Genomic DNA, 20532 nt, shown 5'->3' with positions numbered 1-20532 from the left:
AGTCAGCTTCACGTCTGCAGCGTGTGACTGAAACAGCTCTGCCCAGTGTGGCCAATGGTCTAGATCATACCAAGCCCAACGGTCCATTCTGCATCCTTATCTCACTGAATGGTTTATTTTCCTTTGAAGCACTTTCTTCTCCAGGTTCCTGGGACACCACACTTGCCTGCTTGGCTTGCTTCCTCCCTGGCTGCTCCTAAGAATTCATGGGTGCTTTGAAATGCATCACGCAAGATGGATCAGATGCTGTGCCATGTGAAATGTGGACTCCTCACACAAGGGACAGTAAATGGTCTTCTGGTTCAGTTTCATCTTAGGATGACTGGGGTGTGAAACGAGTTTCACAGATGAGGCCTATGGCACAGGTATGCTGCCTGTCGTGTTACATAAGACTTGCCTGCTTTCTCATGTTTGTATTAGTTAGTATAAAAATTAGTTTGCATTCTCCATGAATTTGAAAACTGTCAGCAAGAGAAGAGGAAATGCACCCAGGTTTTGACAATTAGCTTCAGTGAGAGAATCACTGGTGTTGGGAAGTAGATAGTACATAGAGTAAAATACATGTAATAGAACAGGACAAAATAGAAGGTGAATAAAATCATAGAACCCAAAATATACCTGAGAGGATCATCTTACTTGGCAACTGAAAGTTCCAAGGTGAAAGTGCTGTTATTCTGTGGCAAAATAGGAAATGTAAGACCAATGGTATGTGTGAGTTTGTTTGATGGTGGGATAAGTTTGTTGTCATATCGTGTATGACAGCTATGTAACTTTTGGAACTTAAGTCCTTCCTACCTTTTGGCTGTTGCTTCTGTAATGTCCTTTCAGAACAAGAAGGAGTAATCATATGTAGACCTCCTATTAGTTTTGTGAAGTACAAGGCACTGACTCTTGTAACAGATCCCATGCCATGGTTGTGTCACCTGGAGAGTGAGGAAATGAACTGTCCCAAATAAAACATCTAAGTAGTTGTAAAACTTGGACAGGGAAGTATTTCCTGACTATCGGGATGTTTTCCTTTTCATGACTTTTAAGATCGTATTTATCAGCAATTGCTATGAAGTATGAGAGCTTACCTTGTTCCTGGAACTGTCAGGAGCATAAAAAAACTCTGAAAACCCCACCATTCACTCTTCAGTTGACAAAATTCAAAAGTAAATTTGCTTCCTGATGCATCTTTTTTATATATTTAGATCATGTGTTGTTAACTTTGTTTACAATGACCAAGGATAGGGGTTCAGAAATTGCCTTACATGACTCCACTCTGCACATCTGTATTTTTACAGTATCTTCTTTTAGTAGAAGAGATCATGGGCCTGCACACAAGATAGCCAGTAATGTTAATAGGAGTACCCTAAGTAGGGATTTCATGGAATCAAGACTTTGATCTTAAACAGTCCTTGGTTTCAGCACTAGGACCTGGACTGGCCAGAAGTGGGCATCTTGTGAGCCCTGAGGAGTCCTGGGCATGCCTAGGAATTTCAAAAGGCAGAGACCATGGCTGGAAGGTCTCTGGGTTGTAGGGCAGACACAGAGAGCAAACAGAAGGCTGAGAAGAGCACAGGCAAGAAGGGGCAAGCAAATTGGGTCAGAGTGTGGGAAGCCAGCAATGAGAGGAGGAGGAGGGTGCAGCTTGAATGAGAGCAGGGAGATTAAGGCACCTGGACGAGGCCTGGAGAATGGGGGAGGAGGGGCTCTGTCCCTGGGGAGCCCACCCGGCACAGCCCAGGCATGTGTCTAGGAGCAGTGACGGCCAACAGAGCAACCTCCCTGCCCAGCTCAGGTGACTAGAGGCAGGGCGTCCTGGGGGAACTGGGGCTCAGGCAGCCAGCATCTTCCAGACGGGCTCTTGGTTTCCTAGTGTAATCTTTCTAGACGTGTACCTTATTTTTCTTTAAGACTGTCACCCCCCTCCCCGTTTATACCTCATTCTTCTATAGAAACTAGTTATTAGACCAAATAAATGAACAGTGAGCTAATGGCTATTCAGAGCCCACTGAATTAAGCACTGTTCACTTTAAATTGCATCTGCCCTTAGGTCCTCCTCGGGCTGATGATGGGCCTTTCTGCATATGCATTCTGCTGTTGCCCATACCTAATGAAGCCCACCCTTCCCCTCCCCCACCCCGCCCCCACTCCCCCTTGGCTTTCTGTTGTCTTACCCCCTCAAGTCCCATCTCCAGCCTCTTTTGTCACCTTCAGTAAGAGCCACCAGATGGAGCAGCAGCCTGAGGCTCGTTATACACTGGGCCCCCAAGTAGGATTTCACAATTAGTGGCATTCACAAGATGTCATGAGGGCCAGTTTACAAGGGGACTAAACTAGGTACTCAGTGGTCCCAAGGCTCAGGGTGCTGGCTTTCCAAGAGCCTTAGAGGTAACTTAGAATAAAATGTGCTGATGGAGGCTTCAGATGCACCCACTGCCAGGCTGAGGTACTTTTATATGCCTCACTTTATCTCAACCTCATACAGTCCTTGAAGTGGAATTTTATTCCCCTTATATAGACAGAGAAACAGAGGCTCAAAGAAGTTCAAGTGTCTTGCCCAAGTTCACAGAGCAAGTATCAGAGGTGGGATTAAAATTCAAGTCTGTCCAGCTTCAAAGCCCATGCTCTTTACACCCCCAGAAAATATGGTAAATGATCCTATTGATTTGCTCAAATAAATAAAATGTGATCGCTGAGTCCTCCTTTTCAGTTTTAGTTCCATGTAAGGTTCTAGACACAGGGTCACTTCCTGTACTTGGCTTAAAATGTTAAGTCATAAATTCCTTTAATCTTCATGCTCTACTTTTTCTTGCTTCTCTTCTTAGAGGGAATAGTGAATATTAGCTGGCTTTACATGGGGTGTTTTGACCATGGGATGCCCTTTAAAATTAGCTGGAAGTAGTATTTTAAACACCAAGTCCTTGGATACCCAGGACTTTTGCTATATTAAAATGAAATGGTCCAGCTGGTTGGCTGGACCAAGTCACTGTTGTGAAATCTTTTTTGTCTTGATTAAAGTTCTATCACTTGAGGATTTCTGTCTGCAGTTTATGTAATATTAACTGTTCCCGTTTAACCAGAGACTTATGCATACAAACTAGAACAGGGCCAGGTTAAGATGTGACAGGAAACCAGGGACAGAAAGGTCTTAACCTGAACTTATCAGGGACTCGCTGGATGGGGAAGAGAGATAAGGAAATCTCAAATCGTGTGCAAATAGGAACTTCAGAGGCTTCTGCTCCTTGTTTGCACAAATGACTGATCAGGAGGGTTAAACATTTAAAAAAGATGGGAAGCTCATTTCTTAGTAGAATATCATAACCTGTTTGCATTTTGTTAGTAATGCCGTGTCAGGGAATGTCTGTCAATCACGGGGATGAATGTGCCAATTTGTTATTGAAAATACAAATGGAATTAGTTTGGAAGCTGCCAGCAGTGTCAGTCATGGATATTGTTTAACTGGGCCAGTAGCATGGATTTTGGTGTTAGTGATGTGTCACTCAGTGTCACTTGCGCTTGTTGGAAGAATCCAGGCATTCACTGGCAATTAAACGTGAGATTTGTGACTTTCACTGGGCGAAGTCTTTGTCAAGGTGAAATGCGGGTAGAATAGGGCACTTTGATGGCAAAAGGATGATTTTAGAAGAACTGACCTCTCTTCCCTCGCAATCCCTTAATAATAACATGCTCAGAGACATGCATCACACTCCCCCCAGTTAACTATGTGATGATCATGACTCTTTTAATGTTTCACATGAATCTTCATGTTTTCTATTAGTGTCTCTCAATGCCACAATCAGGGTATTTTTGATATCTTGTATTACCCTAATCTCCAAGAAGTATGCTCCAAACTGATTAATTCCAGAATGATTAAAATATCCTATGCAATTCATTTATTGTTGCTTCAATTAATTGAATATTTGATGATTTAAAGGTACCTTGATTATTTCCTAGGATATGTCTTGATCACCAGGCAGATGATGTGAGCGTGGTCTGCCTGTGGCTACATGCGGTGGCCGCCTGCACTGTCACACGCAGAGAGGGTAGGCACTTGGGAGGGCTCTCGGTCAACTCACACCTGCCCGACGCGGACGCCCGCCCCTCCTGGCCCTCAGAGGACCACATCTGTGCCCAGCCTGAGAGAGAGGGTCGTCTGGGGCCAGGAGTGAGAGCACAGCCTCCCGGGCGGCATGCCGCTTGCTGTCTGCTCCTGGAGGAGGGGGCGGAGTGGGGGATGCACAGGGACGCAGGCTCTGAGTGGCTAACTTGCGCTTTGTGGACTATCTGAATACTCAAGAGTGCATTGAAAGGGAGGGAAGGTGGCTCTGGAATTAAGCGGCTGCTTGGCAACTCATCGGGCGGCAGTTCTAATCCCAGTGTCCCCACTAGTTCTCCTCCTGTCTCCTGTCACACCTGTCCGAGTGACTCCTCCACAGTTCCTGCGAGAGGAGGAGGGCTGTGAGAGACAGACAGACAGACGGAGAGAGCAACGGGCAGCCGGGGCCGAGCCCTCAGCCTGAGCCCAGCTTCTGTCCAGAGCACAGAGTGGCCCGGCATTGCTCGGCCATGTCAGATCCTTGGCCTCTCACCCTCTTGTGGGGCGAGGAATACGGCGGGGACCTCGGCGGCTGGGAGCTCCTGTCGGACGTGGCTCTGTCCGTGAACCCGGTAGGTACTCTCTCCCTGACACCTAAGTCAGACCTCCTGTTCCGTATTGTCTGTTTCTTCCGTAACTGTTTGTCTCCCCCAAGTTACATGGAGCTGCAAAGGAAGAAATTACGTTGCCTTTGGTGTCTTTAAATCCTCCCCAGGAACCATCCTGAGCACAGTGTGAGCTCAATCAGGATTTGTTGTCTAAAGAAATAAATGGGAGAACTGATGAATAGGCGGACGGGCGAATGAATGTGATCCTATTACCCTTGTCACCACCACCTTACAATGTACATCCCAGTGGGTCTCTAATTGTTTGTTTTCCTGTCCCATCTAGACGTTTACCTCTGAGAGAAAGTAGCCAAGTCTGATAGTTCTTTGTGTCGCTGACCCCCCTCGCCCAGCACTCTTCTAGGCACAGAGGAAATGCTCACTGGTTAATTCAAAAGCATTTGCAGGGGAGGGGGGAAATACAGCTCAAATGAGTGGTCTTGGTGGTGAAAACATCCGCAGGGCAGGGCTAGATGAGTTTGTGGGACTGGTGACTCCATGTCAATGCTGGATTCCAGTATTTTCTGAAAAAGAAAAAAAAAATCTGAAACACTCGGTATGGATGCATATTTCTTTGCCTGCCTGTGTCTGCAGAGTTCTTCCCCAGAGTCCACAACTCTTTGTATTTTGACAGCATTTCTCCATAAGGAAATGGATATTTATAATACCAGGTGTAGAGATGATATTTGCAGTTGGCAAGAGTGAGTCAGATCTTACCTTGAGCAGACAAGAAGACTGGGCTTCGGAAGATGCAGTTAGGAGACCAGCAGGGCAGGGGCTCATAACCTGATGCACTGTGTGGGTCTTTTCCAGTTACAAAGCAGGTTTGCATACCTTATATTTCATTTGCTGCTCACAGAAACCCTGTGAGATTTGAAAACAGCTGGTATTATTATTATCATTCTTTTATTGTACTTAATTTTATTTTTATAGCTGGGCAAACTGGAATTCAGAGGGTTAGGTGATAAAGTCCTGTTCTTGAGGGATAGGGCCAGGCCTCCCACCCAACTCTTTAGACACATAGGCAAATGTTCTTGCTGTGTCTGCATGTTCCTGACATTTTTTCCTATTTTTATTCCAAAGTTAACATTTGTGTGTTTGCATAGAAAAAGAAAAAACTAAGACTTTTTTTGTGAGATTGAGTCATATATGTTTAGCTTGGGCGGCCCAGCTGATTCAGTGCAACAACTATACTGAAAAGTTAAGTCTTGGCTATAATCATTTTGACCTTTGTGTTTCAGGAAGATATACATTAATTCAACAACTGTCTTAGAAAATACAGTTGCTGGATCCTTGAGTGATGAAATGAGAGTTTATTTGCTGTTATGAATCATCAGTTGAGTTCTATAATCCTGTAATATGTTAGACCAGTCTCTTCTAGCTTATATTCTGCAAACACCCATTCTATGGAACAGTGATCATTGTTAACTGAAAGAGAGAGAGAGAGAGAGAGAGAGAGAGAGAGAACTAAAACCCCAACAATTCAATGTCAAGAAAGTTGGGAATATGCTGCCTTAAACTGATTTGATAGATATCTCAGAGCCTTTAATCTGCATCATGGATTGCCAAGAGGGACGTTGGTCTACACTTATTTGGACACAGAACATTTCATTTTGCAGGACTGTTTATAATGGTCTGTTAACTGCGATTCTTCACACCTCCCTTCCTCCTGAGTCTGCAAACTCCACGAGGGGAGGAACTGTGTCTCCTTTTGCCTCTTCCCATTGCATCTTTGTTGAACACGAGCCTGGTGGCTCAGTGCCTGACCCTTAAAAAAAGATTTGTTGAATGAATGAATGAATCAACTCTGCTAGATCAAACCACCTGTGGTTGCTTATCAAAAACCTGTATTTAAAGTTCTTTACAATGTCTGCCTGGCCAGTTTGTCAGCCTTTCCTTCTACTGTTCTTTCCACTCAGTACTCAAGTATTTGTGTTCTTGGAATGATGACTATATAATTTATCATCCAAATCAGGACATTTTTGAGGATGAAATGGGACACCAGGATAACACATGTACACTGGAACGATACCAGTTGACTCAGGCTAGATGGCCCCGTCATTGCTGGTGACTCTCTAATTCCCACTAGGGATTTTCTGGTGCTTAGAATAGCAACTTTTATATGGAGAAGAAGGAAAAAAAAAAAAAGAGGAAGAAGAAGAAGAATGCACACTGGTTGAAATGAATGTATCAGCATGTGCAGGAGTGATTGTTATGCTTATTTAATACGACTGATAATTGTATTTTTTTAAGATTGAGGGCAACTGATGCCATATTCTCTCCCCCATTTCCCCAAATATAGTTGTATTTAGACCTGAATCTATCAGAGTAACTAGAGGATTGGGACTTACTTGTCCTTGTGAGAGACCTGGAACCTATAGCCCCTGTGGCAGTGCTCTCTTTACAGGACTGGCCTTTTACCTCCCAAGGCAATGAATGAAAGAGACCAAATGTTCTCCCTACTGGAACTGGAGGGAATTGGAGGTGATCAAATTGCCAACCTGGAGGGGGTAATGGTGTGAAGGAGAGAGTTCGGAAGGTTTGGGGGAATGCCTGTACCTGCACAGGTGACAGCATGCCCCGTAGGCCTTCCTCTAAGTAGTGGTCCCCCTCCCAGCTCCCTCATCATGCCCAGCTAATTGATTTGATGTCACTCTTTGGCATTTGACTTCTTGCTTTCACCAACTATGGAGCTCCTAGAGGAAAATGCATGTGCCAGACGCGGAGTAAGTCCTCAGTACAGTTCTGTTAGTTGGTTGAATTTTGATTGATTAGAAAGGTGTGAGTCACACTGAGAAAAAAAAAAGCCCATGGCATTCAGTGTGGATATTTGTGAGATTCTACGTGCCAGGGCAAGCGTGCAATTTACACAAGAGTTTGGCCTTAGTGTTTTGGACAAGAATTGTAGGCATCTGATTGGACTCCTGAATTAAAAGGGGACTTAATTTAGTCACAAAACTGTTTCATATAGGTGTCCTCTTTTACAAATCTGTGGTTATGAATAATATGGTAAACTACTATGTCAGAGAGTGGAAGAGGCCTCAAGGACCAGGAAGGTGAGCTCTTTCTTTGGAAGGATGAAAAAAAGAAGCCCAGGTGATGGGGGAGGATGGCTCCACATCTCAGAGCAAATTGGTGACAGAACAAGACTGTCTCCTCATCTTGCACTGTGGTCTTACTGCTTCATTAAAGGAAAACAAAATTGGCCATTTGCTGATATTGTATTTACTAGGGAGGAAAATCCACATCTACTGCTATATTTACTTTCTTTACAATTTTTCCCACAGGGTAAAATATTATACTATCTGCTTTGCTGAGAATAACTAGATTATGCTTCATTTTCTTTTCTTTGTTTGCTTATTTTGTTTTAGGTAAGCCTTCCCAGTGACCCAAGCTGTGTTGAAGAAATCTTGCGGGTGAGTTTAAACTTCTATTTCTCTGCCTTTGAATAATGAAGTAATATATCTGCTTAAGCTGCTTAAAGTAATTCCTCTTCTGTTTCCAGGAGTGTCATGATGGGGAAATCCTTGCATTCCACTTCAAGACTCTTCTGTTTACATCTCCTGTCTCATTTCTCACCTCTTCTCCCTCTCTAGTCAAGCTAGTCTCCTGATCTGCTCCCTTCTTGCATCATTCTGGCTCTTTCTTTTGAGGTCTTGAACAGAGACTTCCCACCTCCTTTGGGAAGTGTTCCTTATTCAAGCATCCTACCCGCAACCTTTGTCTTTTTGTTCTCTGGGATCTCAGGTCAGCCTCATTGCTGCCCCACGTTACATCGTTGATGGGACCGGGTCATGGAGATCATGGCCTGCAATGAATGGATGAGATGTGGCGGGGTGGAGGGAGGGGAGGAGATGAGGAGAGAGTTGAGAATGATGGCAAGTCGTGGGAAATGTTCCTCATGGGAGTGACTTGGTTCATGAGAATGGCATGGAGGCAGCACAGAGCTGCGAAAGACCTCTCCCAAAATATGTAATTAAACCAAAAGGAAAAACCAAAGCCAAGGCAGAAGTATGCATTTCCCTCCCATCTCTGGCTGCTGGCATCTTAAGGTGATGAAGAATCGGAATTGTGGAGTGAGTTCTGTCTCCAGCAGTTGTCACTTCTGTGATTTGGACAGATAACTTCATCTTTTTGAATCTCCCTTCCTTGTCTGTAAAAGAGGACAATAATGCCTGTCCTAATTCCCTTATAAGCTGTCTAGCTGTATATAAATCCTCCTTATTATGAGAAATGGTCAGTGTAGCCCAGAGAAAACTGTGCCGGCTTTCCATTGAGGAAAGAAAACAACCTCTGTGCCAGTGAAAATGCTGCATCCCCTTTAGTCACTTACCCAAGTCCCCTCTGCTCCCCTGACACACCCCCTGCTAAGTGCCTTAGTGCTGGAAGCAAACCCTGTGGAAATACACCCAAAGGAATAAAAAGAGCAGAAACCTGTTTGTCATCTAGCTGACTGGCCATCTGATTTCCCCTACTGTGAATATTCGTGCGCCTTTTTTCAGCCCAAGATCGATCGTTGTTGTTGACTGTTAAAGAGAAGAGTCTGATGGCATTTGTCCCTAGGATCTGGGTCGGGGGGCAGGGAACGTGGACAGCTGCTGTGAAATCCACAGTGTGATGCACCCTGGGAACCCAGCCACTTGCTCCCTGCCTCAGGTGTAGATGTCTCTGATGTACCCAATATACCAGACTGTGAGGGTCCTGGCCACCTGCCTTTTTTAAAAAAAGGTGATGCTGAAATAAACCTCTCCCTTTAATTCCTACAAGAGTCTCGCTTTTCCAAATTAAGGCCATGGTCTTTTCTGAACTTCCCAAAGAATGTCAGACCCATTTCACAATCACCACTTCATTTGTGACAGTTGAAATTCTCCACTTCAGAGCAGCCCAGCTCTGGTGCCTAGGTGGCCCATACAGTGACTGAGCTAGGAAAGACAGCTGGACACCTGGCGGAGCCTGGCAACTCCAGTCTGCTGGAAGAGCCACTTAGAGAAACAACAAAATGTCACTTAAACACTGAAAGAAAAGTAGTTGCCTTAATAAGCTCATAAAAGATAGCACCCTTTAAGAAAGTAACAAAAGACTTTCTGTTGTTCTTGAAAGAGAATCTAGAGAAATGGCTTTTTTTTTTTTTTTTTTGAAGGGCTATAGATTGTATAGAATTCTGGGGGGCTTTTTTGTTTTGTTTTGTTTTATTGACAATACCATTAATGAGTAGGCTTTCCTTTATTGAAGAATGACATATTTCCATCCCCATGCTTGGAATGAAAATCAGCTTTCTGAAGTTTATATCTCAGATTTTATGGCTTATTCTTAAATTTTTATAAACCACATTACATGGCACACAGAGTGCTTACTGAACATTTTTTGTTCTGGCAAGTTCACGTGCCTGTTTGCAGGCCTTGGAGCCCTGTGGACAATTCCACAGTAAGTCTGGTGGTCACCTTGTTCCCCATCTGCCTCCTTCTAGCGAGGGTGGGGAGGTAACTTTTCTCTGTCTCTCCTCTTCTCTCTGACCCCCTCAATGCTTTTCCACTTAAGCAGAGTCCAGAGTGAGGTCACGCTCTCTCTTTCTCAGTGAAGGGGGCTCTGTGGAGGAAGGCATACTAGCTCCAGGTAAGATCTTGCCTCCACTTGCTCCTGACATGATATCACTTCCTAACTGTAGGGCTTTTCACTTTCCTCATTTGGGAAACAGGGCATCATTCCTTATCCTCCCCACCGCCCTCCTCCCACCACGAAAGAGTCTGTAAAGTGTGCACACTATTGATGTGTGTGATGTGGAGACTGCACGTCCGTCCACTCACCTAATTTCCCCACCTCCTTGACTCCCCCTTTTTACCCTCTACAGCCCGTCAGGCCAAGCCACTTCATCTCACACTGGGTCAGTCTTTAACTAACCAAGTGCGACACAACTGGCCTCTCCCTGCTCTCAGCCCCTCAGTACTCAGGCAATGGAAATACTTTAGCCTAAGGTATTGGATTTTGGCACCCCACCCCCCTTTTCAAAACTCTGTTCAAATTCAAACTCGTGGGCTTCCTTTGAAGGTTCCTCTCACCATTTCTCGCCTTCAGACCCACTTTCCCCCTTCTCTTACCACACTGGGGCAGCTTCTCATTCTACCCAGAACCCATGTTGCCTAGTCTTCCAGGGCCCACTCGCCCTGATATGGTGACCTTGTGTCCTAGCACGTGACTGCATTTTAGAGTACTTGAACCTCATTCTCTTATTTTGATCACAGGAAACACGGTAGTCCCTAATTATTTCAGGAAACTGGGGCCCAGAGAGGTTATACATGACCTGCCTCTGTGGGTAAGGCTAGAATATGGCAGAAGCAGAAGGAGAATGTGGTCTTCACTTTGCACTTAACTGTCCACTGCCCTGTGACAAACCTACGATGAGAAGCTCTGGATTCAAAACAAATGGCCTGGGTGGCTTGGCCGACTTACTTCCAGCGACTCTTAACTGGGGATCTCAGCAAACTAACGTAATTCGAGCCAGTCTTAGAAATGAGTTCTTTCTTCCGACCATTTTGAATATTTTCAAATCTCATTTCAGATAATACAACCGTAGCAATAACAAATTACTGCTACTAATTAAAAATATTAATAGTATTGTGCCACTTTATGCATTTAGAGTTCTTAAGTACCTCATGTCATTTACTTTTCGCAACAAAGCTGAAAGATTGTGTTATTAGTTGCTTATTATAGATACCAAGAGAAGTTGAGTAATTTGTTCGCAGGGAAAACAACTGGCTTCAGTGACCCTCATGCTGTCCATTCCTTCTGCTTTCTGTTCCTGTTGGCTTACCTGAACCCATCCTTATTTCATAAGCTCTGGTCTACTTTATGATTGACATTGAAATGGCATCAACCAACAGTTCATTTCAGCTTCTATTGCTTCCTTAATTCGTACACATTGAATTATGCCAAAATAATTCCACATAGTTTCTCCAACAAACCAGAATACACCAGCCCACAACACCTTTCCCACCACCTGCCCTTTCCTGCCACCTGCCCTTCTCCCACCAGACAAGCTGTGAAAATTCAGATGGCTGTGCTTCTTGTCAAGTATATTATTGCTTATTATAAATTTTACAGATCAGAAACTTGAAGGCAGCAGTCTGTGCAGTGCAGTCAAGCCTGCGTACCTGTTTCCATCAGCATGTCATTTTCTCTTTAGAGTCAAGCTACCCTTGAGTACAAACAGAAATGAAAAATAATAACAACTCTGGCCCTAGTGATGGCGTTCTGCAGTTACAATTCATTTATCATATGAGAGATTCCTAAGCTGCTCATATGTAATAATCTGGGTGGCAGCAGCAGCTTCTTTTCTAGCTCTGCAGGGTTTTATGGGTCCTAGAGTAATCATTTCTGGTAGAGTTAAGCCAAGGAGAGCAGCATGTACTAAATGCTACTAGCTGAGGATGCATGCTCAATGATTATTTGTTCTGCAATGGTATGATTTATTTGTTCTTAGCAAGAATTTACTTAAAAATATCAACAGACTATCAATTACATCCTTTCAAGAGTCAAAAATGCAGATACAGCGCTTCTCTTCAATATGACGCCGAACAGATTGTGTTTCCTAGCAGAGTACCTTCCATAGTTGATAATTTCATAAGCAAACATCTGTATGGGTAATTCACTGTTTATGAGGGATGCTGAATTTGCTAGCTAGGATTTAGGGAACTTGATTTGATAAACTGTAGCATCTTACAAATCTCTTCCTGCCATATGGATCAGGTTTGTAAACACCGACATGGGCACCTCTTTTTGATTGCAGCATGATCTGTGTTTACAGCATTCTAAGTTATTGCAGTTCTGCTTATTAAGTAAGTATATTGTCAAGTATATTATTAAACTGTGTTTAAGTACACAGTTTTAGCGTGGAAAGGACTTACCAAATATTACAGGATGACCATGTACAGTCCTTGCTGTTTTTTCTTACTTTTAAAGGGGAAACAGTGAAAAAGCCCATCTCAAGAGTGAGGGGGAAAATTGGATCTGGAAGCAAAATTGGTCAGACAATTATGTCTGAAAGGAAATTTGATTATATTATCATAACTATGCAGCATAATCAAGCACCTTTCAGTAGAATTTCTTCGATAAATTTAACCAATAATTAGGCAATTGATTTTATATCCTGTCAAATTAATGTATAAATAATATTCAAATTGGAATCATGCAAACGATTTTCTATATAGCCATCTTAAATACTAATCCTTCCAGGATGATTCGAAAAGCATCTATCCTATTCTGCTGTGGACTTTCAAAATTATAGTTTCTTGAAATAGTAATGTAGTTTTCTGTCTAAGAAAGACAACAATTGCTAAATATAATTTAGACTATAATTAGTGTTAACATTGATGAAGTCAAATAAATGAACTAACTACTGATTGCACCTCTGCTATTCTGATGACTAGCTCTTACCTAATGACATTGGGAAATATGTAAATTTGTCAGCAGGTGAAAATGCCCTTGACTGGGTAAATTATGTGGAGTATTACCTTTTCTGAAGCTAATTCAAAGCACTAATGGACTTAATACATACTATGCATGTGTGAGGTGAGCTATTCATGGAACCAAATTGGCCCATAAGAGATATTACCCATTATTTTCTTTTCTTATATACAAACCAACCCAGAAGAAAGATGATAAATTTAATTATAACAACTATTATGTGAACAATATAGGTAAGCCATCCAGTGGGCTTCCAAATGCTCTTAGAGCTCGTCAAGCAGAACAGATATTTTCATGTGGAATCTGAGGGTTTGCAGCTAGTGTATGATGTGAATTTTAAATGATTATCCAGACGTTGTTGGGTAAATGAGTAACATGAGTAACGAGGTGACTGGCCCAGTGAATCATGGGAACCTGTCAAACCCTGGACATGTCAGGGAAGAGATGATGTCAAATACCAGTAACTTAGCAATTGAGCATTTAGCTGTCCAGGGAGTGAGCAAGAGTAGGCCCTTTAAAATAGCTGAGTAAATATATGAGTTTGTATATATTTGGGGTATGGTATAAAACTAAGGCTATTTTCTGTCAACCTGTTTCTTTTCTGAATATGGTGATTTATTATTTTCTATTGAATTGAATGAAAGCAGGTGAGAATTTAAGCCACATGTAGAATTTACACCTGCTTTCTCTATCTGGGATGTACTGGGATGGTAATGAAATGATGTATTAGTTTGCCAAAAAGCAGTCTAGGCTTATCTGAAAGAAGTAATAGCTTCCAACTGTTGTTTAAGAACCAGTCTTTTTGTCCTAGCTGTGTTAGTGGGATTGGGTTGGGAAAACTATTATAATGCAAAAAGGTTAACCACTCTGTTTGCATCTGTGTAAAGGTAAAACCAGCGTCTCTGAAAAATGCATGGAGAAACTAGCCTCTCAAAATCAGTTTGATAGGCATCTTAGAGTTGTAGTGAAAGCATCAAGCATGATTTGCTCCACTCTCTTTTTGATCACCAAAAAGTATTATGGAGAATGAGAAAAAGAAATGTAAACTCCATAATTGCTCTAACTAGAAGACATCCATAAGCCAAAGTCACAATTTTGTAAAGATCAAACAGAGAAGAATCCAAGAGATGATTCCATGGTCCTAGATCTGGGGCATAGATGATGAGGCACTGATCTTCAGTGGCACACCACAGAAGACAAAAATGAGATTGCAATAATGGGAGTGGGCTTAAAGGTTTGTGATGGGAAGTTTTGTGGACCAACTCTGAGACATGCAGATTTTGAGAAGTAGGAAAGGCAAAATTGAATGAGAAGTTACAGGATTAATCCACATTTGTGGAAAGCATTTTGTTGCTGAGAAAAGGTGGAAGAGCCAGATGCTGCTGGAGAGCAGCCTACAGAGCTGATGTCTCATGATAAGGCAGAAGTAAAAGCCCAAGCACTTGGTCACACATCCTGGAATTCAGAAGTGAATGCCTGCTAGTCTGGTATTAAACTATGGCCCCCACTTCCATAAACACATCCTGCAAATAACTGACCCAAGAAGAATGCCTGTCCCTAAAAAAATTACTAATAATCAAAAAAGAATCAGTACAGTTCAGTTCAGTTCAGTCTCTCAGTCGTGTCCAACTCTGCGACCCCATCAATCGCAGCACGCCAGGCCTCCCTGTCCATCACCAACTCCTGGAGTTCATCAGACTCGCGTCCATCGAGTCAGTGATGCCATCCAGCCATCTCATCCTGGGTCGTCCCCTTCTCCTCCTGCCCCCAATCCCTCCCAGCATCAGAGTCTTTTCCAATGAGTCAACTCTTCACATGAGTTGGCCGAAGCACTGGAGTTTCAGCTTTAGCATCATTCCCTCCAAAGAAATCCCAGGGCTGATCTTCAGAATAGAGCTATGCAAAACTATGTAGCAGAAAAAATGTTGCTACAGGACAGATTGAAGCTGTGACCAGTAAAGTAGCATGAACTGCTTGAAAATGAAGCAGTTTTATCTAAAAGACAAGAGCCACAGCAGTGATACAAGAGCTTAAAGATGCTATTTTGAAAGTACATAAATAAAGAACTACAAAGTAATGGATTACGAACAGAAAATTATTAAAATTAGCACACTTAAGATCTGTATTTTTCCCTAAAAAAGAGAAACAGCAATAAATAATTTGGTATCCTTATCAAGAAAAAAAATATCAAAAGCACAAAACATGAAACAAGGCAGGATAAAGAAAAATAATCTCCCAGATACAGAGAAAATTAAATAATCATGAATAACAATTTACTCACCTATGTACAAATAACTGTGAGCATCTAGATGAGATGGATGATTTTTCTAGTGAAATATAATCATAAGCGACTGAAATTGACTTCAAAAGAGAGAAAATCTAAATAGAGTTATCACTATCAATGAGATGGAGACTAATCCTGCCCATTACTGAAATCAAATCATCTCTCCCAGATTTCATAGGGAAATTCAACCAAACCATTAAGGTATAATGTGGCCCAGCTGTTCCAGAACATAGACTAAGAAACATTTGCAAAGTATTTTTCTTAGAAAAGCTAAACTAATACATAATATTGATACCAAAATCTGACAAAAACAGCATATAAAAAAGAAAATTACAGAATGATATCATTTGCAAATTTCTTTAATGAAATATTAACAAAGAGAATCAGATAGTGTTTTAAAGGATATGTACCAGTGGATTTTATTCCAGGAATATAAAGCTGGTTCAATATTAAGAAATCCATTAATATAATGTCTCTTATGAGTAGAATAAGAAAGAAAAAAATACATGATCATCTTTGTCAATGCTAAAAGATACTTGACAAAACTCAACACTTATACTTGATAGATAGAAATAGATGGAAATATCATTAATATGATAAAATATATCCATCTCAACTCAAAATCTAGTGTCACATTTCACGGAGAAAGTCTGGAGACATTCCCATTATAGTTAAGAAAAAGACTAGATATTCTTTATTATCCTTATTATTTAATATTGTTCTGGAGGTTTGCCAGGGTGATTAAACAAACTAAAGAAATAAGGGGTATTAAAATAGGAGAGAATGTGTAAAATGATTATTTGTAGATTATATACATATTATTTTCCTGAAAACCCCAAGAGAACCAAAACTATTGTTATGAACAATACAATTTTGCACAGTTTCAGTATGCAAAATAAATATATAGAAATCATCTTTATATGTAAAGCAACCAAGTGGCACTGTTGGTAAAGAACTTGCCTGCCAGTGTAGGAGATTTAGGAAATGTGAGTTTAATCCCTGGGTCATGAAGATCCCCTGGAGAAGGGCATGACAACCCACTCCAGTATTCTTACCTGGAGAATCCCATGGACAGAGGGAGCCTGGCTGACTACAGTCCATGGGGCCACAAAGAGTCAGACATAACTGAAGTGACATAGCACACAGCTAACTCTAAGAAATAAAGGGCAAAAATACTTCATTTATATCTTATGTGTTCATTTACAAGAAATATGCCAGAGTTATAGGAACGCACTAAGTACTAGGAGAGATACCAAAGAATAATTAAATGAATGAATAGGAAAATTCATACCATTCTGAATAGGAAAATGATATTCTAACATCTTTATTCTCTCAACCTTAATCTTAAATCCTTTCCTCACACCATACAGCAATATTATTTCCAAATGCATGAAAGATTAAAAACACATAAAATATAAATATTAGAAGTAACTGTGGGAGAATTTTTACATTTTTCATTTCCAGCCCGTCTCCTGATAAGCTGGCAGGGGTAGGAGGCAGTCAGGGGAAAGTTCAGAAGTTTGAGGAGATTGGAGGGTTGAAATAGTCATTGAAAGGGAGAGTGAGAGCTAGCTAAATGATTCATTATGAGGCAACCTCAAGGATCCAGGTGATCCTGAAGACATAAAATTTATACAGGCTCCAATTTGTAGATTGTGTGATTTTTCTCCAGCAGTGTTTAGCTCATTATTCAGAGACCACTGATTAATGGGTCAAGGGCAGCCTTGAGGCCTCAAAGAAGTTGAATAAATTGCTCCAGATCACATAATCATGTAGCTACTAAACAGATGAAACAAGATTGGAACTCAGGTTGGTCTGAATGGAATGTGCACACTAGTAATAATATCAAGCAGATAAATAACAGGTCTTTTTTTTTTTTTTTTTGGTACCTGGCACTGTTCTAAGGATTTTACATACAGTAACATATAAAAATCATACCAATGAACAAATACTGTTATCAGCACCCCCGCCCCCCCCCACACACACACCATATACGTAATGAAATGGAAGTACTTTGGGCGTAAATGACTTTTCAACAGCTAACTAGTAAGATCTAAACCCAAGCATTCTGGCTTCAGGATCCATGTTGTTAACTGTTTTGTATTCTGCCTTTCACCATGAAGATAGAGGGCTGAAAGAGTAGATTTTAAGTGATTATTAGAGGATTCAGACCCTGACCCAGTGGATAACAATGAAGCTAGGTGAGATTGCTGATAATGTTATGGGTCAAATTTAGGAAAAAAGCTTACCAGATGGACTAATTCTAATAGAATGAAATTTCATAGAAGTATAACTATATAGTAATTTACTTGAGTCCACCAATGTTCTTGGACCAGAAAAAGTTTAGCAGTAACATATACTGCTATATAAAAATGTATTAACTGAGGACAAGTATCTAGAGCAGGGATTTCCTGTAAAGGGGAGTTTTCCTATAAAGGGCCAGATTATAAATATATTTGGCTTTTCTCAGTTCAGTTCAGTTGCTAAGTCATGTCTGACTCTTTGTGACCCCATGAATCGCAGCACGCCAGGCCTCCCTGTCCATCACCAACTCTGGCAGTTCACTCAGACTCACGTCCATCGAGTCAGTAATGCCATCCAGCCATCATCCTCTGTCGGCCCTTCTCCTTGTGCCCCAAATCCCTCCCAGCATCAAAGTCTTTTCCAATGAGTCAACACTTCTCATGAGGTGGCCAAAGCACTGGAGCTTCAGCTTTAGCATCATTCCTTCCAAAAGAAATCCCAGGGCTGATCTCCTTCAGATTGGACTGGTTGGATCTCCTTGCCGTCCAAGGAACTCTCAAGAGTCTTCTCCAACACCACAGTTCAAAAGCATCAATTCTTCAGCGCTCAGCCTTCGTCACAGTCCAACTCTCACATCCATACATGACTACTGGAAAAACCGTAGCCTTGACTAGATGGACCTTAGTCGGCAAAGTAATGTCTCTGCTTTTGAATATGCTATCTAGCTTAGTCATAGCTTTCCTTCCAAGGAGTAAGCGTCTTTTAATTTCATGGCTGCAATCACCATCTGCAGTGATTTTGGAGCCTGAAAGATGAAGTTTGACACTGTTTCCACTGTTTCCCCATCTATTTCCCATGAAGTGATGGGACCAGATGCCATGATCTTCGTTTTCTGAATGTTGAGCTTTAAGCCAACTTTTTCACTCTCCTCTTTCACTTTCATCAAGAGGATTTTTAGTTCCTCTTCACTTTCTGCCATAAGGGTGGTGTCATCTGCATATCTGAGGTTATTGATGTTTCTCCCGGCAATCTTGATTCCAGCTTGTGTTTCTTCCAGTCCAGCATTTCTCATGATGTATTCTGCATATAAATTAATAAGTAGGGTGACAATATGCAGCCTTGACGTACTCCTTTTCCTATTTGGAACCAGTCTGTTGTTCCAAGTCCAGTTCTAACAATTGCTTCCTGACCTGCATACAGATTTCTCAAGAGGCAGGTTAGGTGGTCTGTATTCCCATCTCTTTCAGAATTTTCTACAGTTTATTGTGATCCACACAGTCAAGGCTTTGGAATAGTCAATAAAGCAGAAATAGATATTTTTCTGGAACTCTCTTGCTTTTACCAAAATTAGATTGATTATATTCTTTGCAGCCAAAGATGGAGAAGCTCTATACAGTCAGCAAAAACAAGACCAGGAGCTGACTGTGGCTCAGATCATGAACTCCTTATTACCAAATACAGACTTAAATTGAAGAAAGTAGGGAAAACCGCTAGATCATTCAGGTATGACCTAAAGCAAATCCCTTATAATTATACAGTGGAAGTGAGAAATAGATTTAAGGGTCTAGATCTGATAGATAGAGTGCCTGATGAACTATGGAGTGAGGTTCGTGACATTGTACAGGAGACAGGGATCAAGACCATCCCCATGGAAAAGAAATGCAAAAAAGCAAAATGGCCGTCTGGGGAGGCCTTACAAATAGCTGTGAAAAGAAGAGAAGCAAAAAGCCAAGGAGAAAAGGAAAGATATAAGCATCTGAATGCAGAGTTCCAAAGAATAGCAAGAAGAGATAAGAAAGCCTTCTTCAGCAATCAATGCAAAGAAATAGAGGAAAAGAACAGAATGGGAAAGACTAGAGATCTCTTCAAGAAAATTAGAGATACTAAGGGAACATTTCATGCAAAGATGGGCTCGATAAAGGACAGAAATGGTCTGGACCTAACAGAAGCAGACGATATTAAGAAGAGGTGGCAAGAATACACAGAAGAACTGTACAAAAAAGATCTTTATGACCCAGATAATCATGATTATGTGATCACTAATCTAGAGCCAGACATCCTGGAATGTGAAGTCAAATGGGCCTTAGAAAGCATCACTATAAACAAAGCTAGTGGAGGTGATGGAATTCCAGCTGAGCTGTTTCAATTCCTGAAAGATGATGCTGTGGAAGTGCTGCTCTCAGTATGCCAACAAATTTGGAAAACTCAGCAGTGGCCACAGGACTGGACAAGGTCAGTTTTCATTCCAATTCCAAAGAAAGGCAATGCAGAAGAATGCTCAAACTACCGCACAATTGCACTCATCTCACATGCTACTTAAGTCATGCTCAAAATTCTCCAAGCCAGACTTCAGCAATACGTGAACTGTGAACTTCCTGATGTTCAAGCTGGTTTTAGAACAGGCAGAGGAACCAGAGATCAAATTGCCAACATCTGCTGGATCATGGAAAAAGCAAGAGAGTTCCAGAAAAACATCTACTTCTGCTTTATTGACTATGCCAAAGCCTTTGACTGTGTGAATCACAATAAACTGTGGAAAATTCTGAAAGAGATGGGAATACCAGACCACCTAACCTGCCTCTTGAGAAATCTGTATGCAGGTCAGGAAGCAATTGTTAGAACTGGACATGGAACAACAGACTGGTTCCAAACAGGAAAAGGAGTACGTCAAGGGTGTATATTGTCACCCTGCTTATTTATCTTATATGAAGAATACATCATGAGAAACGCTGGACTGGAAGAAACACAAGCTGGAATCCAGATTGCCGGGAGAAATATCAATAATCTCAGATATGCAGAGGATACCACCCTTATGGCAGAAAGTGAAGAGGAACTAAAAATCCTCTTGATGAAAG

General features: G+C 41.6%; 1 protein-coding gene across 1 annotated transcript in view; it reads left to right on the top strand.

Annotated features, from left to right (window-relative positions):
• The window catches only part of AFF2 (ALF transcription elongation factor 2), a 548641-nt gene that overhangs the window by 327153 nt on the left and 200956 nt on the right, over positions 1-20532 (top strand). The window contains 1 exon segment of the mRNA XM_042242462.1: positions 8061-8105. Within this exon segment, the coding sequence (XP_042098396.1) occupies positions 8061-8105 (45 nt within the window).

Source organism: Ovis aries, chromosome X (assembly GCF_016772045.2).
Source record: "Ovis aries strain OAR_USU_Benz2616 breed Rambouillet chromosome X, ARS-UI_Ramb_v3.0, whole genome shotgun sequence".
NCBI lineage: Eukaryota > Metazoa > Chordata > Mammalia > Artiodactyla > Bovidae > Ovis > Ovis aries.
Note: the sequence above shows the minus strand (reverse complement) of the source record. Positions and strands in the feature narration are given on the sequence as shown.